At 42.2% G+C, this 18875-nt stretch overlaps 2 protein-coding genes across 15 annotated transcripts in view; one reads left to right on the top strand and one right to left on the bottom strand.

Annotated features, from left to right (window-relative positions):
- Positions 1–17909, bottom strand: part of COL4A4 (collagen type IV alpha 4 chain) — a 124606-nt gene extending 106697 nt beyond the window's left edge. For 3 of the 11 annotated variants that reach the window (XM_027589929.2, XM_027589926.2, XM_027589935.2), the window contains exons 1-3: positions 17442–17756; positions 15368–15531; positions 80–232 (exon numbers count right to left, since the gene is read on the bottom strand). In XM_027589929.2, the coding sequence (XP_027445730.2) occupies positions 80–135 (56 nt within the window). In that variant the 5' untranslated portion in view covers positions 136–232; positions 15368–15531; positions 17442–17756. Of the gene's footprint in view, positions 1–79; positions 233–15367; positions 15532–17441; positions 17758–17832 lie in introns of those variants that run through there. The other 8 variants (XM_027589930.2, XM_027589934.2, XM_027589928.2 and 5 more) reach the window with 5 other exon arrangements.
- An 86-nt stretch (positions 17910–17995) lies between these two features.
- Positions 17996–18875, top strand: part of COL4A3 (collagen type IV alpha 3 chain) — a 126992-nt gene continuing 126112 nt past the window's right edge. For all 4 annotated transcript variants that reach the window (XR_003519184.2, XR_003519185.2, XM_027590008.2 and 1 more), the window contains exon 1: positions 17996–18253. Coding sequence is in view for 2 of the 4 variants with exons in the window: in XM_027590008.2 (XP_027445809.1) it covers positions 18167–18253 (87 nt within the window). In the remaining 2 variants the exon portion in view is untranslated. The remainder of the gene's footprint in view (positions 18254–18875) is intronic.

The raw sequence follows: 18875 nt of genomic DNA on the forward strand, positions 1-18875 counted from the left end.
AGACAATTCATAACTATAAAAACCAACGTTTAGGAGAAATTATTGAATAAAAGCAAGTGATCGCACTAAGGACACTCACCAGGGATCTGCGGCCAAGGGCTTGATCCACCTGAATGAGCACCTTATCGACGCCATGTGCGTGGATTACTTCAAGTCTTGGTACTTAAAAAAAATTCTGTCAGGTTTCTCTTCTCTTCCAGAAGACTCTGACTTATAAGAGAGGTTCTATGCCCTGGGTTTAAAGTTTATATATGTTAAATATAAGTATATCTCTTAAAACACAAAATGCATTATAATGTTGAAAACAATGACTTTCATCATTCATAGTAATGGAAATATTTCCTAAAAGGGGAATTCAATTTCTTTATAAGAATCTTAGTGATGATTAAACTGAATAAATATCAATTTCATTCTTAGAAATAAAAATAATTTCCAGTTGTTTATGTCATAAATATATTTTTGAGAAATGAAAGAGAGGTGTAAATAATGCTCATATAAAAATTATTGTTTCATTTTGTTACGTGGTATTTTCTACTACGTAACATTGCCCTTGAAAATCCAAGTTAAAATTCACTTAAGTGAGTTTTTTTGGTTTTGTTTTTTACTTTTTGAAACTAGGAAAGGAACCCTTTAGTATAGAAAGACACACTTTGCACACAAACAGCAAATACATATAAAAATATTTTTATGTAAAATGGTACAACTGCTATGGAAAACATTTTGGCAGTTCCTCAAAAAGTTAAACACAGAATTACCATATGATCTAGCAATTCCACTCCTAGGTATGTACCATGAGAACTGACACTATGTTCATGCATAAACTTTTATATAAATATTCATAGTAGCCAAAAATGTCCAAATGTCCATCAACTGATGAATGGGCAAGCAAAATGTGCTACATCCACACAATGGATTTGGCCATAAAAACGAATGAAGTACTGATACACAGATGAACCTTTAAAACATTATAGTAAGTGAAAGAAGTCACATATTACATGGTATCATGTATATGAAAAACCCAGAATAAGCAAATCCATGAAGACAGAAAATAGAGTAGTAATTGTTAGGGGTTGGAGGAGGAGAGAATTGGGAGGTACAAGGTTTCTTCTTGAGGTGATGGAATGTTCTGGAATTAGTGGTGATGGTTGTGCAACATTATGAATATACTAAAAAACCACTGAATTATAAACTTTAAAAGGGTTCAAACAGTGAATTTTATTTTGTGAACTTTATCTCAATAAAAAAAGAAAAAATAATTTGACTCCAAGCACTCTGTATCTTTGATAAAAGATCTCTGGCTTAAAGGAATGTCTTGAAATTGAAGTGTCTTGAAACTGAAAGGCCTCATCTTAAAAACTCTGGCTTCTCTGAGGACCTGTACCAATGAGAATTGGGTAGAGAGAGGAAAACTGGGAGTGTGGAGCTATTTTTAAATTTCTGGATAAAATCTGGATAAACTAACTCAATGCTGTATTTACAGGAAACTAGTTCTCCAAGTAGGTGGTAGAACCACATTCCATGATACAGTTTGAAAATCAAGTAGAAGCAGAGTCACTCTGAGTGCCCAGATCATTTCCTATCCCCAAATGCATCATTTGAAATACTTCTTGAAGCTGCATTCTGGGAGAAAGTCTCAATAAAACAAATTATTTATTTGGAAGGAATACACAAACTGGCTTGAATCATTCAAAAGGTACTCGTTATTTTAAACAAATAGGAAACCGTCAAAAATTAAAGAAAACCAGGGACATTTGCATTTAACCCCCAGACAGACACATGATGCAGTTAATCTCCACACATATTGTGATAAAGGGTGTACAAAAAGGGATTTTATTAAAATAGAGTGTTATAGTGGTCACTTTCAGAACAAGAATGCCTGATCATGGCCCTAACACTTAGGAGTTTCTCAATACATTTTGTAATTGAATGGCTGGCCGGCTGGATGCATGGGTGGGTGGACAGATGGACCAATCCGCAGAAATCTAACTAGTCTCTCATGATAAAAAGACCTTGCTGATTGGGAGCCGCCAATGCATCCTCATCACTATGCACTTAGTAAGCCCTGTGACAATAGGGATTTTATCTTTTTTTATTCACAGTTATCCCCAATGCCGTAATAGTGCCTGGAATATAGTTAGTGCATATATATATATTTGTTGGATGAATGGATTTACAGAAGATACTTTGGGACCTTTCGAATGTGAACCAAATATATTTAATAGAGGATATAAGATGAGGCCAATACACATGGGTTGATGGAGGAAAGGAGAAAGAGGGAGATGGAAAGGGGTTTCATACAGCCTTGGGGGAAGTAGAGAGATAGTGATGCTGATTACATCCGGGACCCTCTGCTAAGAGTGCTGCGCACATCAAGTCACTTACTTCACCCACAATTTAGTAAGGAAAGTATTGATTCTGTTGTAAAATAAAACCAAATTAGGTCCATTTAAGTAACTGGTGCAAAGTCACAGAGCTAATAAATGGTAGAATTGGGGTTTTTTGATTCCAATATGTATCTCTTCTCACAGTAGACACCTAAGCATGATAGCCTGCAGATGTCTGCTCTCATACTCCTCTAGGAATGGTTTTTAAATTATGCACACCCCCTCTTCTTTTTTTACAAGTTAACCTCTAAAAACTTTCAACATTTCCTCTTTAAATAGTTGCAAAGTATAATTTGGAACATTGTACATGGTGACCTAGAAAATAACAACAGTTGCAGCACTATTTTTTAAAATTTTTTAAAAGACTGATTGATTGATTTGAGAGAGAGCAAGAGAGACAGAGAATGAGTGGGAGCGGGCAGAGGGAGAGGAAGAGAGAATCTCAAGGAGAAGCCCCACTGTGCAGAGTCCAACGCAGGGCTCAATCTTACGATCCTGAGATTATGACCTGAGGGGACACTCAATAGTCAAGAGATGGATGCTCAACCGACTGAGCCACCCAGGTGACCTACAGCACTATTTTAAATGTAGCTAATGGACCATCATAACCATCATAAAGGATGGTTCTCACCACCATGAGTTTAAAATTCATGCACACAAGTTCTTTAATAGCTAGAAATTTTACATCATTTTTCTTCTTGAATTCATATTTCCATTCCACTCCCCTACATATATCGTAGTGCAATATATTTTTATACTTGAAAATCTTATATTGATCACCCTAGCATACTTCTCTGCAACAAAAATATGTATATAAATTAAATACTTTTTATTTTCTATGATCACAAATCTCTAAGTCTTAAATTTTTTTCACCTGAATTTATTTGTCATTATGATGAGAAGTAGTATATAATCCACCAAAACCAAGTAAATTTAAATTTTGATAAATAATTATTAAACACATTACAAATGAAATTTTACTGGAAATGTAGTTGACAATGAATGAATTGGGCTTTTTGGTTTCTCAAATAGTTTATTTAGCCCAGATCAATAAGGAGATCTGGTCAAGAAATGATCAAGCAACAGTCCTGCTTCCATTTTAGTGTCTTAAAACTGTAAATTCTAATAAACCTATTCACAGAAAAAAACAAGTTGTGAATGGAAGGAATTTGTTCTATATATCACTCAATGCTTTGAACTTCTCCTGAGTTGTATACCAAAAGCAATATAGAATTCATCATCAAGAATCATTTTGAGTGATCTATCTGATAAATCTTCCCTCAAATGTGATGAAAGCAAAAAGTTGGGAACCACCTGGCCCTGGGATGTGGAGCCTGAGAGGTAGAGTACTCTCTGTTCTCAGCACCTGCCTTTACACTGCCCAGTATCTGGCCTGCAAACAGTTCTTGTCTTTGGGGCAAAGCAGGGTGGTAACACTTGGGAAGGTCAGGGTGGGGTTGTGCCTCTCTGGTGTAAAGTAGCAGAAGGAAAATTATGAAGGGGTTGGTGAGAACCTGAATCAAAGGCCCATTTTCAGATTGAACAATTCTTAAGAACGAGTATCTATAGCAGTTGAGAATCTAAAAATTGATTCCTTTACCTAATTTTCCAAGATGCCTACACAACTGTTAGGAATCTATTTGTGTCCTGAGGGTGTATGTACCTCATCTTGAAGATCTCTGCTCTAGATGAGCTGCTAAAGGTAAAAAACAAAAACAAAAACAAACAAAAAACCTGCCATGTTTACTGTTTGACCTGGAGCAAGCCTTGGATGACCACGTGCTTATCCCGCATGTCTGTCGAGCCCAAAACCAGCCATGAAGGAGTCGTGGAGAATTTATAACTGTTCTCCTGCCTAAGTTGCACCAATAACTGAGCAGAAGGCCCATCTCATTATCAGCTGGACACCATGAACATTGGTGTGCACCATAACCAACGGTTCACATAGGAAATCCACAGCAATCTGAGAGGATTTTCTTTGCTGCAACTGCCTGTTTTAAGAACATAAAAACTTTTGTCTCAACCAAGCTGTTGACTGCACCAAACAAACAAAAATATTCTCGCTCAGAACACTGTCCTTCTAACCTACCTTCTCACAAATACATGGCTGTCATTCCATGGGATTGGACTCACTGACCAAGGCAGTGAATTTCCAATGGAGTCTATCATTAGTACATTAAAAAAAAAAAAAAAAAAAGCTTTAACAACCCAAAGGGCTGTGCCACTAGAAGGTATGCAAACAGCAGCTTTGGGAAAGTGCCTACCCAGGAAACTTCTGCCAAAGTTCTGCACCTTTCAAAGGACATGCTTTGTTTGGCCAACTGTTATTCTCAGGAAGGGAGCATTCTCCCTAATCTGCTGCGTCAGGACCCACTCAGGCCCCACCTTCAGCCCAGCTAAGCAAGGGTGTGGCCAGATTTTCATCACCCAGCCACAGCGCGGAGGAGAACCACTGGACTCAAAGGCAGCTGGACCCAGAGCTGGACCTAGAACTCTGACTCAGGGCTGGGGAGGATGGTGCAAGAAGGTAATCTGGATCAGTCCTCTTGGGGAGCTGAAACGAGCAAAGAGAGGAAAGGGGGGGTAAAGGAGTAAGGAGGCATCAGGAGAGGTACCTGAGGTATAGTCAGCCATTCGGAGGCTGGGACAGGTCAAGGTGAAGGACAAGCCTGAATTTAGAGGAAACAGATATTCTCAGTAATCATAAAATGCTGTTTTTAAGAGAAGAAAATGCAAAAGGAGAAAGACAGAGTGTCTATGATGAGAGAATGAAAGACTAGCTCATTCCTAAGAGCTGCCCTGTTTCTGATACAGGCTTACAGTTTGTTCCCTTTACCTGAGCAAACTGAGCTGTCCAGCCAAGTCTGATGAAAAGCATTGCCTCATCCCCGCAGCTGGTCCCAAGGCTGTGACACCCCAGTGGAAGCTCTCTTGGAGGTTCTGTCAGAGGTGGAACATAAGCACTCTGGACCTTCGACACAGGTTTCACTCCACAACCCAAGTAAGGTGCCCAGGCTCTTCCCCAGTCTCTATTTATTTCAATCATATCTAGCATGTATGTTCAGTAAATGTCATCAGCTTCTCTTCCTCCAGCTCCCTGGGCTGGTTCTTCTTTTTCTTCACTCCTTTATGAAAGTTCTCGGACTCCAATTCCCCTGGGACTCCTTATGAGTCTCCACTTGATGTTTTCCAAATACTGTGTCTGGGAACAAGATCTGAGATCTTCCAAATCATTATTTCTACTATGAGGAATTTGTTTTCTCTGAAACCCAATCTTGAAAAGAAATACACCCTGCTTGGGTTCTCATCGATTGGGGGATGGGGCGGGCAATGGCCAAGATTAGAGAACCAGATTGCAGGAGACTGAGTATTAAAATCTTCCAGTCACAAAAAGGTAGTATAAGTACAATGTCTTTTTTCTTTTCCCAAGTAACATTAAGTCTTTGAGCTCTTCTTAATAATAACATTTTTGTTCTTTCAGTGAAATAAATTCCTATTAACTTAATGTCTACATATTCGTTCCTTTGACCTTCTGACACTGAGCTATCTGAAGACTCTCTTTCCAAGGCAAAAATAAATTCTTTTGTGGGCTGAACACCTGTTTGAATATACCTTTATATTTTCCAAATAGAATTTCTAAAGGATCATCTTTGCAAAGAAATAACCAAAGTCCTCAAAAGATAGGATAGTGCTTCCAGGAGAAGAATGACATGCTCTGTCCACCTTGGTGGCTGGATATCTCCCTTTGAGGTTTACACTTTCCCTGTTAAGAGATGATCTGACCTTTCCTCAACATTCAAGCTGATTATTTGGTTTTGGTCCTTTGAAAATCCCATATTCTTAGATTGACTCCACCTTCAGACTTTCAAAGAGTTCAGGTTGGTTTGAGCTTTTTAGCAAAAACAGTCAACCTCAACAAATATCACAAGGTTTTTAAAGCAGGTCATAAATCTGGGTGGTCCATGGACCACTGGAATGTGGTTGCAGCTCCATGTTGTTCTCTGAGAAGCAACATGGGAAAACTTTGAGAACTACTCAAGTAAATTCTTGAGAATGATTCAGTTCCAACTTGACCAGAATGCTGTTGGATTATGACCAAGCCCGCCCCCACCTTGCCCTCCCTCCAGGTTCAATTGAATTGTTTGAGAGTGCCACGGAGTCTTTAGTTGACCTTGGAGTTCAGTTTGCTAGTCCAGAGCCAACTGGACCATATCTCAGCTAACCTACTACTCTGCCAACAAAGGCTTTTATTATCATTTTCTCCTTGAGAACTCCTCTGAATATCAACAGAAAAGTTGACAATAACCATAATAATGTCACCACTTGGAAACCACATGAAGGTGATATATGTTCCAAAAATATACAATCGATTTTCAAAACCAGATGGGCCCTTTAGCTCTAAGTTAAGAATGACATTCTTTTTAAAGATTTTTTTTTTTAATTTTTATTTATTTGACAGAGAGAGAGATAGCAAGCGAGGGAACACAAGCAGGGGGAGTGGGAGAGGGAGAAACAGGCTTCCTGCTGAGCAGGGAGCCCGATGTGGGACTCGATCCCAGGACTCTGGGATCATGACCTGAGCTGAAGGCAGACGCTTAATGACTGAGCCACCCAGGCGCCCAAGAATGACATTCTTGACTCAGAGTGCTGTATGTCTCTTGCCAAAAACAGTAATCCCCCCGGTTGTTCTTGGTCTGTGATTTTCCCCTCGGGGCAGGGCTAGGGTGACTGTATGAATTCTCTGGAACTTTCAGACCTCTGGGAACTGTCTTTGTGTTGAGCTCTGGAAGTAACACCCCATGATCCCAGCAGGTAGGGCCCACTATGAGGCTGACCTCTACCTTCAGTGACTCCTCCCCTCCTCCACAGATACAGTCTGCCTTCTACTCCTGGTACCACGTGCTCTCATGTTAGGGATAAAAACAGGCTCTGGAGTTAAAAAGACTTGTGTTCAGATCTTGATCACTTAGCAGCAGAACCCTGAGCAATTATGTAACTCCTCTGAATCCCTGACTTCTCAGCATGTGAAATTACAGGAGTCTAAATTAGCACCCAGCACAGTGCCTGGCACAGTGGCTCAAGAAATGTTTGTTGCCTTCCTTCCTAATTCCTTCTAGGATCAAAAGAGCTCCCGTATATATTATATTAGAAAAAGGTTAGAAAATTGGGAACTAGAGCAAGCTGCAAAGAACTCAAGAGAGAGGGCAAGATTGATCTGAGGAGGCAGGAAGATCTGGGGAAATGAAAAGAGGAATAAGCTATGAGAGTCCCTCTTAAAGTACCTTTTAAACATGAGGAGAGAGAAATTATGGAGGGGGATGAATCTCTGGTTAGCGGACAGTCACCGAGTCAACATAAGTTGACTCTTAGAGGACACCAGGAAAAGACTGGCATTTGGTGTCACCAACCAGAAAACCAGCTCCTTCTGCGGTCACTGCTGCAGCTCTCCCCACCCCCACGCCATTACACACACTCTTCTTAGACCTCCTTCTCTTCTTCTGCCTTCCTTTCCTTCCTCCTCTTCATCATCACCATCGTCACCACCATCCCCACCACAAAAATAGTATAATGAGCGGCATCTCCAGAGGGCCACCTAGGTGCTAAGCACAGCTAAGGGCTTAACTCAGCTCCACAGCCTCCACAGTCACCCTATGAGGTGAGTAATATGATTACAAGTAAGTCACACGGGCAGTAAGTGGCACACCCAGGATTCAAACGCCAAAGCCTTCCCTATTGACCATTACACTACACAGCTCCAAAGTTCATGAAAATTCCTGGGTGAGCTTCAGGGATGCGTGTATAGGAAGCATGACTCTAGCTTCCAATATAGCAGCAACAAGGACACTCAATTCTGAATGCAGTGGTGCGCTATGACACAAAGACATTCGTTTCCTGTGAATCCCAGGAAACTTGAATTCTTGTGGGAAGGTCCTGATGTCTGGAAACTGCTATAGGATAGTTGGAGATCTTAAAAGGCACCATTTCTAACTAGAATGTAGAGAAGTCAAATATCCAAGCATCTACGGCAGCTGTGTAGGCCAAAAAAGGAGAGTTCACAGAAGTGTCCAAACGAACTTGAAAGTTAAACAAAAATACTGGGGTGAGCATGCAATTGGTTCCAAAATAGGAGGATAGCTTTGTCTTGGTGAGAAGGAGCACCGTATTCATGAAACTCTTGGGCCTTTTCTGAGGAAAGCTTAACTACCTCCTTTTCCTCTGGCTGCGTTCGCGTCTTCTGCTGAGTGTCCATCTGTCTTGCTTCTGCCAGGAGCTGGCTCCTAGAAACTCAGGATCTCCTACTGGGTCTCCCCTTTGGGCAAGTCCTGGAGTTAGACTCCTCTAGGAATGCTTCTGCCACTCTAGAACCTAATAAACATCTTAAGGGCATCCCTCAAACCTGGGCTTCAGAGCTAGGCCATCCTATAATCTGCTACAGACCATGAGAACACATTCAGTGTTTCACTGTGGACATTACACATCAGTAAATAACAGCACAAAACCAAGGCAATATGCTGGGTATTGGATGCGGTTGTCATGCGGGCAGAGTGGCCAAGACAATTAACAGCCAGAAGTTTCACAAAATCATACAGAATTCCACTGTTAAAGTAAAACTATCTCCCTGTTCTAAAATTTGAAAGTGAGATTTTTTGAAACTTCAGAAATTAAAGATAGGAAGAGGTCTATAATTTTTAGAACAAAAATATCAAGCATATAGAAAATAAAATAATACATAGAATCTTGATTGTATATGAAAATAACAAGATTTGTAAATTCAAATCCACTAAAAATGTAATGATGTTTAAAATTTGAAGTGATTTTTCACTTAACTTGCCCAGCATTAACCAAAAAATTTTTTCTGGAGTCAATTCCATATATTTTTGGTACAACATAAATAAATACCTATGGTTTTGTTCATCCAAGAAATATCTATCAATCTCCCATTTGGTATCAAATACCATGCAAGGCACTGTAAATACAAAAATGAATTTGATTTACCTGAAGTAATAAAATATTACTTTTAAGGGGACTGGGAAAAGTTAAAGGCATATATTGTAATCACTAAAGTAACCACTAAAAACAATGCAAAAAGATGTAACTAGAAGCCAAAGAAAAATTAAAATGGAATACTAAAAATGAATAACACAAAAGAATGCCAAAAAGAAGGAAAGGGACAAAAAATAGATGAGACGAATAGAAAAGAAATGGAGAAATGGCAGACCTAAATATGGCCATATCAGGGCACCGGAGTGGCTCAGTCATTAAGCATCTGACTTCGGCTCAGGTCATGATCCCAGGGTCCTGGGATAGAGCCCCGCTTCAGGCTCCCTGCTCGGTGGGAAGCCTGCTTCTCCCTCTCCCTCTGCCCCTGCTTGTGTTCCCTCTCTTGCTGTGTCTCTCTCGGTCAAATAAATAAATAAAATCTTAAAAAAAAATATGGCCATATCAACTGCTTTATATGAAAACAGACTAGAAATTCCTATTAAAAGGCAAAGATTGTCATACTGGATTTAAAAAAAAAAGCCAACTATGTGCTGTAAGATATACACTTTAAATAAAAAGACACAAATAGACTGCAAGCAAAGGCTAGGAAAAGATATCCATACAAACAGTACACATAAGAAAGACAGACTGGCTTTGCCAACAGCACATAAAATAGACTTGAATACACAATTATGATTAAAAAGTTAATATACCAGAAAGCTATAAACATTATAAATATATGGTCTTCATAGCAGAACACCAAAATACCTGAAGCAAAAACTGAAAAACTAAAAGAAGAAATAAATAAATTCTCAAACATAGTTGGAGACTGGGGCGCCTGGGTGGCTCAGCTGATAAGCATCTGCCTTCGGCTCAGGTCATGGTCCCAGGGTCCTGGGATCGAGCCCCACATCGGGCTCCCTGCTCCTCAGGAAGCCTGCTTCTCCCTCTCCCACTCCCCCTGCTTGTGTTCCCTGTCTCGCTGTCTCTCTCTCTGTCAAATAAATAAATAAAATCTTAAAAAAAAAAACATAGTTGGAGACTAATGCTTCTCTTGGTAACTGATAGAACAAGGTAGAAAATATTAGTCAAGACACAGAAGATCTGAACAACACCAACAACCACCTTGCCCTAATTTATATACATATATATAAACGCTATACACAACAACTGCAAAATATATATTCTTTCTAAATGGATGTTGTGTGTTCACCAAAACAGACCATATACTGGACTATAAAACAAGTCTCGGTAGATTTCAAAAGACTGAAATCTTGCAGAGCATTGAATTAGAACTCAACCATAAACCATCTAGGAAATTCTCAAATATTTGGAAATCAACACACTCCAAATAACCCATGGGTCAAAGACAATATTTTGAACCAAATGATAAACAACATACCAAAATGTATGGGATACAACTTACCCAGACCAGAGAAAGAAAATATATCTATAAGTGTTCATAGTAGGAAAGAAGAAAAGTCTAAAATCAGTGATCTAAGCCCATATTTAGAAAACTAGGAAAAGAAGAATAAATTAATCCTGAATTAAAGGCTAAGGAATCATGAAGGTAGAAAAGGAACTCAATAAAAGAGAAAGCACTCAAGCAATAGAGAAAAATGAAAGAAATTCTAAGTTGGTTCTTCAGTGTTTTTGAAACGGTAAATAAAATGGATCTACTTGAGAAATTACCCATGTCAGAAATGACAAAGGGGAAAACATTACAGATCTACAGGTATTGAAATGATCACTACAGAATCTTCTGAACAATTATATACCAATAAATTTGACAATGTATAAAAAAATGAACATATTTCATATAAGATGAATATTATCAAAACTGACACAGGAAGCAATAGAAAATCTGAATAGCCTATATTAATTAAATTCATGATTAATTTTTTAAAGATTTTATTTATTTATTTGACAGAGAGAGACATGCGAGAGAGGGAACACAAGCAGGGAAGTGGGGACAGAGAAGCAGGCTTCCCACGGAGCAGGGAGCCTGATGCGGGGCTCCATCCCAGGACCCTGGGATCATGACCTGAGCCGAAGGCAGACGCTTAGCAACTGAGCCACCCAGGCGCCCCAAAATTCATGATTAATTAATTGAGTCATTCAAAACCTTCCACAAGGAAAGCTCCAGGGTCAGCTGGCTTCACTAGTGAATTCTATCAAATATTTAAGGAAGAAATGATACCAATTCTTCACATAATCTTATAGAAGACAGAAGAGAGACAGCTGGACAACTGATTTTATGAGGCTAGTATTACTCAGATACCAAACAGGCAAGGTTATTACAAGAAAACTACAGATCGATGTCCCTCATGAACATAGACACAACTCTCCTTAGCACAACATTAGCTAATCAAATCCACATATATATAGTTCATATTATCTAGGATAGTATAAGCTATTTTTAAAAATAACAACAACAAAATTGGAAAACTTACATACCATGATTTCAAGACTTGCTCTAAAGCTATAGTAATAAAGAAATGTGGTATTGGTGAAAGAAGAGACATGTCCATCAGGGGAATAGACAAACAAAAGACCCAGGGGCGCCTGGGTGGCTCAGTTGGTTAAGTGTCTGCCTTCGGCTCAGGTCATGATCTCAGGGTCCTGGGATTGAGTCCCGCATGGGGCTCCCAGCTCAGCAGGGAGCCTGCTTCTCCCTCTCCCTTTGCCCCCACTCATGCTTTCTCTTGCTCACCTCTCTCAAATAAATAAATAAAATCTTTTTAAAAAAGACCCAAATATAGATGATTAATTGGTTTTCTATGAAGGTGCTAAGACAATTTAGTGGAGAAAGAGAAGTCTTTTCAATGAATGGTGCTGGAACACCTGGATAACCATACAGAAAGGAAAATTTAAAATAGATCCTTGCTTCACACCATACTCCTAAATTAACAAAATGGATCATTGACTTAAACCGTAAAAATACTACCAAAGAAGAAAACTTAGGTGAAATCTTTGTAACCTTAGCATAAGTGAAGATCACTCAGATAACAAGAAAAGCACAAACCAAATAAGAAAACATTGATAAATTAGGCTTCATTAAAAGAAAAGTAGCTGCTTTAAAAAGACACCAAAAAGGAAATGAAAAGATGAGCCAGAGAATGGGAGAAAATATTCATAGTAAATATATCTGGCAAGGATATTGTATCCAGAATATATAAATAACTATTATAACTCAACAGTAAGAAGAGAAACAATCAATGTTTTTTTAAATGGGGAATACATTTGAGCAGACACCTCACAAAAGAAGTTCTATGAATGGTTAGTAAGTACATGAAAAGATATTCAACCTCATTAGTTACCAGGCAAATGAAAAGCACACCAACATACCACTGTGTAACTATTACAATAAAATTTAAAACATTGAGAATACCAAAAGAATGAGCCACAAATATATGGAGGAACTGGAACTCCCACACACTGCCCGTGAGAATGTAGAACGATATAACTCCTTTGGAAAACGGTTTCTTTTATAATTAAACATACATCTAGCCATTTCACTTCTAGGTATATATTCAAGAGAATGGAAACGTGTCCACACAAAGCCTTATACAAAAATATTCAGAGCAGCTTTATTTATAATAGTCCCCAAACTGGAAACAAATCATATGTCCAATCACTGGTAAATGGCATTTAAAAAGCCGCTATCCATACAATGGAACCTGACTCAGCAGTAGAAAAAAACCGCTGTTACACACAACATGGATGGGTTTCAGCATCATTCCGTGGAGTCAAAGAAGCCAGACACAGAAGGGCACATACTGTTTGATTCCATGTATATAAAATTCTAGAAAACGCCAAGCAATCTACAGTGACAGAAAGCAGATCCATGTTTGCCTGGGAACAGGATTAAAGAGAGATGGACTACCAAGGGGCAAGAAATGAGAGAAAAGCTCTGTATCATGATCTGTATCATGGTTTCACAGGATGAATGCATCTTGGATTGTGTACTTTAAATAGGTACTGTTCTTGGTACAAAAATTACAGTGCAGTAAATTAATTTTTGTGCTGCATTTATTATGTTAAAAAAAATCACCCTCTGTCCCTGCCCTTCAAGGCCTTGTAATCCAGAAAAGTAACATACAGTACAAAAAGTTGATTTGGGACCACCCTATTCTATTCTAAGTAGTGTGAAATTAGCTGTAAAGTAGACAAAGAAGGGTTTCTGGATGTTTTAAAATAAGCAAGCAGGGTGATGTAAGTGATAGGCATTACTAACATTCACCAAATATTTCCGGCTCTCTTTCCAGGCACGTGGTAGACTTCATTTCCCCATCACTCACAAAATGAAGGGTGGCCAATGAAATGTGAGTGTATAAGTAGTATGTGCTAGAGTAGCTTCTGATTTGGCACATTCTCTCTCCCTTCTGAGATCAGAGAATGTGTTGCATGGGAATTTCGAGGAGGTTCCTGAGTGACTATGATAAGCAGAGCATCTTCCCCTTCCTTACCTCCCCACACTCTGTGATGAATATGTAAGGAAAATGGGGAGAAAAAAATCTTGTTACCGTAAGCCTCCGAAATTTGGAGACTGCTTTTAAGTGCCCCAAGAGTAAGCTGCCCTTTTCCACACAACGTGCAACTTTAGGTGGAGCTCTGACAATGTTTTAGGAGATGAGTTGCAGAGAAAACTTGCAGGGGACAAGCTAGAAAGCTACCATCATCCACAGATGATGAGCGCAGCATGAGGCCATGCGAATCCTGAGGGAATTGGTTACATCATTCAACTTCATTCATTCAACAACAGGAAAGAACTCCAAAAAGACCCCTGCCCTCATGGAGCTTCCACTCCCATGTAGGGAAGCAAATGTTATGCATTTAAGCACTGCATAGAAGACAGACATGATACTGTGATTTTGAAAAAGGAGCAAAATAATAATATCAAGCTTGTCAGAGGCAATGGCCACTTCACTTGGTTCAAAAACCCTCATCTGCCATCAGTGTAAAAAGTAGAGCTCTCTGTGTCCTTTGTACAGACAAAAAGAACCATCCCCACTTTACTTTTGCTTTATTACATTGGATGGGGTAACTGGGTGATGGGTATTAAGGAGGGCAGGTGATGTGATGAGCACTGGGTGTTATACACAACTAATGAATCATTGAACATTATATCAAAAACTAGTGATGTACTAAAAAAAATAAAGACAAATTGAAAAAAAACAAAAACAAAATAAAAATAGAAAAATAAAGAAACAACGGTGGAAAAATCAACTCTCTTGACCCCAAGCCTATTTTTTTTTTTAAATCAAGAATTCTGGTTTACTAATACCAACTAGTGAATATACCAAACATTTTGTGTGTGTGACTATTCTTTTTTATTTAAATTTACGTATAGTTGACCTAGAATGTTTTATTAGTTTCAAGTATACATCACTGTACCAAAGGGAATGTATGTATGTGGCGGGGGGGTGAGGAATGGGAGGTGAAATCTGGCCTTTAGACAAGCCACTTCTCAAAGTTTAATGTGAGGAGGATCAGCTGGAGACCTTGGTGAATGCAGGCTCTGAATCAATGGGTCTGGGGTGGTACCTGAGACTCCGCATTTCTAACCAGCTCTCCAGGATGCCAAAGCTACTGCTCCCAGGGATGCCAAGTAACAAGGTTCTAGATGCCTTAGTAGTTGGTTGACCTCAAAGGAGCAGGTGGGGTGTGCTTGGCTATCACCCCTTTCCTACTGAGCTGAGAAGAGCATCTCCATCATGTGCCACCATTTCTCATCAGGTTCACCCACTTTTCCTTTATGCAACTGGAGAATCAGATCCCAAGATAAGATTATTTCATGAAGACCCTGGACAGAGGGCTTCTAATGCATTACTGCACTGGATTCCTGCAACTCTTGGCAGTGGGTGCGATGATTATGGCCCATTTTACAGAAGAGAAGACCCCAGACCCGAGAGGTTAGCTCATACTAGTAAGTGTGCAAAGGATTCAAAATCCATTGGCTACCCCAGAGACCAAGCTCTTCACCACTGCTTCCTCCTTACCGTATTTACATCACAGGGTTCTTTCCTGCTCTGTTACAGCATCAGAGGTGACTTGCCGTTGACTGCTGCCTCCCAGTTCAAAGTTAATAAAGCCAAGTCTGATCTTCTGTCAAAATGACTTGGTTTCAGGAAAAAGCAATTAAAAACCAAACTTGAGAGATCTTCTGGAATTCAGCAAAAATAAAGAATATTTAGCACTAGCATTGAGGTTTTTTTTTTTTTTTTTTCCCCTCTAGGAAGTAATGTTAGTTCATGCAATATTATCACACTTGGAATTCTTGGACTCTTTGGGGCGCCTGGGTGGCTCAGTCGTTAAGCGGCTGCCTTCGGCTCAGGTCATGATCCCAGGGTCCTGGGATCGAGCCCCGCATCGGGCTCCCTGCTCCGCAGGAAGCCTGCTTCTCCCTCTCCCACTCCCCCTGCTTGTGTTCCCTCTCTCGCTGTGTCTCTGACAAAGAAATAAATACAAGTCTTAAAAAAAAAAAAGTAAACCTCTCTATTAAAAAAAAAAAAATTCTTGGACTCTTTTATTTCATCAACCAAGCACCTGATGTCCTATCTAACAAGAGTGACAAGACAAGGTTCCATAAGAGGCTTCCCTGTCAATAGGGAGAAGCTACTATGTCCCACACTGCAATATCTGTGGCCTGAACACACATAAGTCTTAATAGAGAGTTTAATATATGTCCTTTTGATTTTTCCACAAAAGAGAGGCCCTAATTCAACTCAGCCAACTGAAATATGCATGTAAGACAGTAGTTCTCAAACTTGGCTGCAAATGGGAATCTCCAGGGAGCTTCTAAACACACCTGAGTCCTACCATTGGAAGGTCTGGTGTGATTGGTTTGGGATGAATTGGGTATCAGGGTTTTTAGAGGTTCCTTAGGAGATTATAATGCATAGCCACAGTCAACGATCACTGGCATGAAAAATAGAGGGAAGACATTAAATTCACTCACCAGCCCCCCACAAAAAAGGGGGGGAGATGTCTTCATTCACTGTCAGGGTTTTGCCTACCTACATTGCTACATAGGTCTAATATAGTAATAGACCCTATTCTAATTGCGAGCAAGTGGTTCTCCACAATCAGTGACCAAAGCACATATTTCACACATGGTACTTGATGACCAACTACTGCAGACAGCAAACACTGCTTCAAAGCAGGGGTCCTTAACGTGGAGATGGAATTCAGGTGGTCTGTGAACTTGTATGGCAACAAAAAGTACAGTCTCTTTTCACTAACCTTTCCTGGAAGTTCAGCATTTCAAGCAGTTATGAATATAGGCAACAAATTACAATCGTTTTGTCAGCTCTTGAGAGGGCACCTGTTGGTGATTCCATGTCACATTTTAGTTTTGCTGTCCCCACTAGTTTGGGATTACAGGTGTTTGACAGATCTGTTGTTCGCTGCAGGTATTTAGTGCAGTAATAATGTCGCGCGTCTGTCACGATATCATGACTTTAATACACTGATACCTGTAATCCAGTAAAACTGATTCTGATTTAATTTTGTGATTTTGTGTATTTAATGACATGATTCCGAAAAGGGGTCTAATGTTTCCCCAGGGCCAACGTGGTCAGTGGCACAAGAAAGGGCAGGACCCCCCGTTCTGAAGATAGCGCCCTAACAAGCCAGGTCCCGCACCGGCAAGAAGGGCGCTCTCAGGAGGGAGACACCCCGGACAGAATTGGCTTTTGGTTTCCTCTGCGTTTCCGCAGATAGGATTTACCCTGAAAAGCCAGTTCAACGCAGCAGAGAATAGGATGGGCTTTCTCTTTCCCCTCCGCTGCCTCTTGCTCTTGGCATTCTGGAGTGCCCAGGCTGCCAGGCTGATAACTCGAGCCTCCAAATTCATCAAAACACAGCGCCCAGTTCAAGCCCGGGCACACAAGCGCAGGAGCCAGACAAGCTCTCCTCTGGTGACCCCGGGACCCCAGCTCCCCAGCCCCGCCCGCCATCCCGCGCGCCCCACCCTCAGTTGCCACGCTTCCTCCACTGCCCACACCCCCCACCCCCACCCCAGACAGGTGCCCAGGGACAGCGATTGCCCAGACTGGGCGGTGGGCGCCTTACCTCCGGAGACACCCGCCGCGCCGGAAGCCGCCTGGTCGCAGCGCGCGCGGCGCCGCACCTCCCGGCTCCGCCGCGTCCAAATCCACGCGCGCCTAGGCGGCCGGGTCTCGGCGCTCTCACCGCCCAGGGCGGCGGCTGCGAGTCCGCGGCGGGTTGAGAAGCGGAGAGCGGCGCGATGGCACCGCCGCGGGAGCCGGCAGCAGGCTGGGCCGCTGGAGTGCAGACGCCCGGCGCGCCTCCCGCTTAATCTGGGCGCTGCCGCTGGCCACTCCCCCCCGCCCTGCTCAGCCGCCTCCCCAGCGCACACCCCCAAATTCCCCACCTCCGACCCGCGCCCCCCGGCCCCGCCTCGGCCCCAGAACCTTGGGAGCATCCTCTCCTAACCCCTTACCCTGGATCCGCGCCCACCTGCCCCGCAGCGCACATTTTTTTTTTTCTCGCCTGCTGGGCACGATGCCCAGGTCGGAGGGACATTGCCTGGTGAGTTGAAGAGGAGGGGGGACGAGGGCGGGACCTAAGCCACTTCTTCCCTCCCTTGGAGCCGCAGTCAAAAACCTCAGTGGGGAGGGACGGACGGCGTGGCTGAGCCCTACAAAACCCGCCCTGGGCGGGCTGGCGAGGCGAGCTTCACAGCCAGGCTCCCCAACCCGCGTCGCGCAAGGGACGCGGTGTCCGCAGAGCCTGCGGGTCACTGGACACGCCCGGGCTCTGAGCGGGCGCCCACCATGCGCCCCGGCACGGCGCCCAGGTCGCCCGCGCTGCTACTGCCGCTCCTGCTGGTGCTCCTGGCGGCGGCGCCCACGACAGGCAAGGTGAGCGACGGGCGGCGCGACACCCAGCCCCTCGTCCCGGGAACGCGCGGGCCCCACCCGCGGGGCGCAGGCCTTGAGCCCCTGCCCGGTGCGTGCGTGACTTTGGGCTCCACGCCGGTGCCTGGGCGGGCGGCGTGGGGTTGCGAGCAGGCGGGCATGCCCGGGGAACAGGTGGAATGCGCTGGAGGAAGGCCGGTGGAAGAGGAGAGGAGCAAGCTTGTCTGGTTCGCTCTGAGTCAGGGACCCTGGGGAAAGGCCTCCAGAGGTAGATGATAGATGGACAGATGGTTAGATGGATGGATAGATGGATGGATGGATGGATGGATGGATGGATAGATAGATGATAGATAGATAGATAGATACAGACGTAGGTCTGAGATAATGGCTAGGGATGAGAACACCGGCTACAGAGTCGCGCTATGTCATACTGGTGAATCAGAGCAGGCAGCGTGGCCTGGCAGAAAGCATAGAGGGCTGGGGAAGTCCCAGCCCTGACATTTCCTAGATGTCACCTCACACTGAACTCTGACCTCTCTGGGGCTCGGTTTCCCCCTTGTCAAAACTCACACTCCAGTGTTCTGGTCACTATTGTTGGGAAAAGCTAATGCCATCACCGAAAACT

Source organism: Zalophus californianus, chromosome 3 (assembly GCF_009762305.2).
Source record: "Zalophus californianus isolate mZalCal1 chromosome 3, mZalCal1.pri.v2, whole genome shotgun sequence".
NCBI lineage: Eukaryota > Metazoa > Chordata > Mammalia > Carnivora > Otariidae > Zalophus > Zalophus californianus.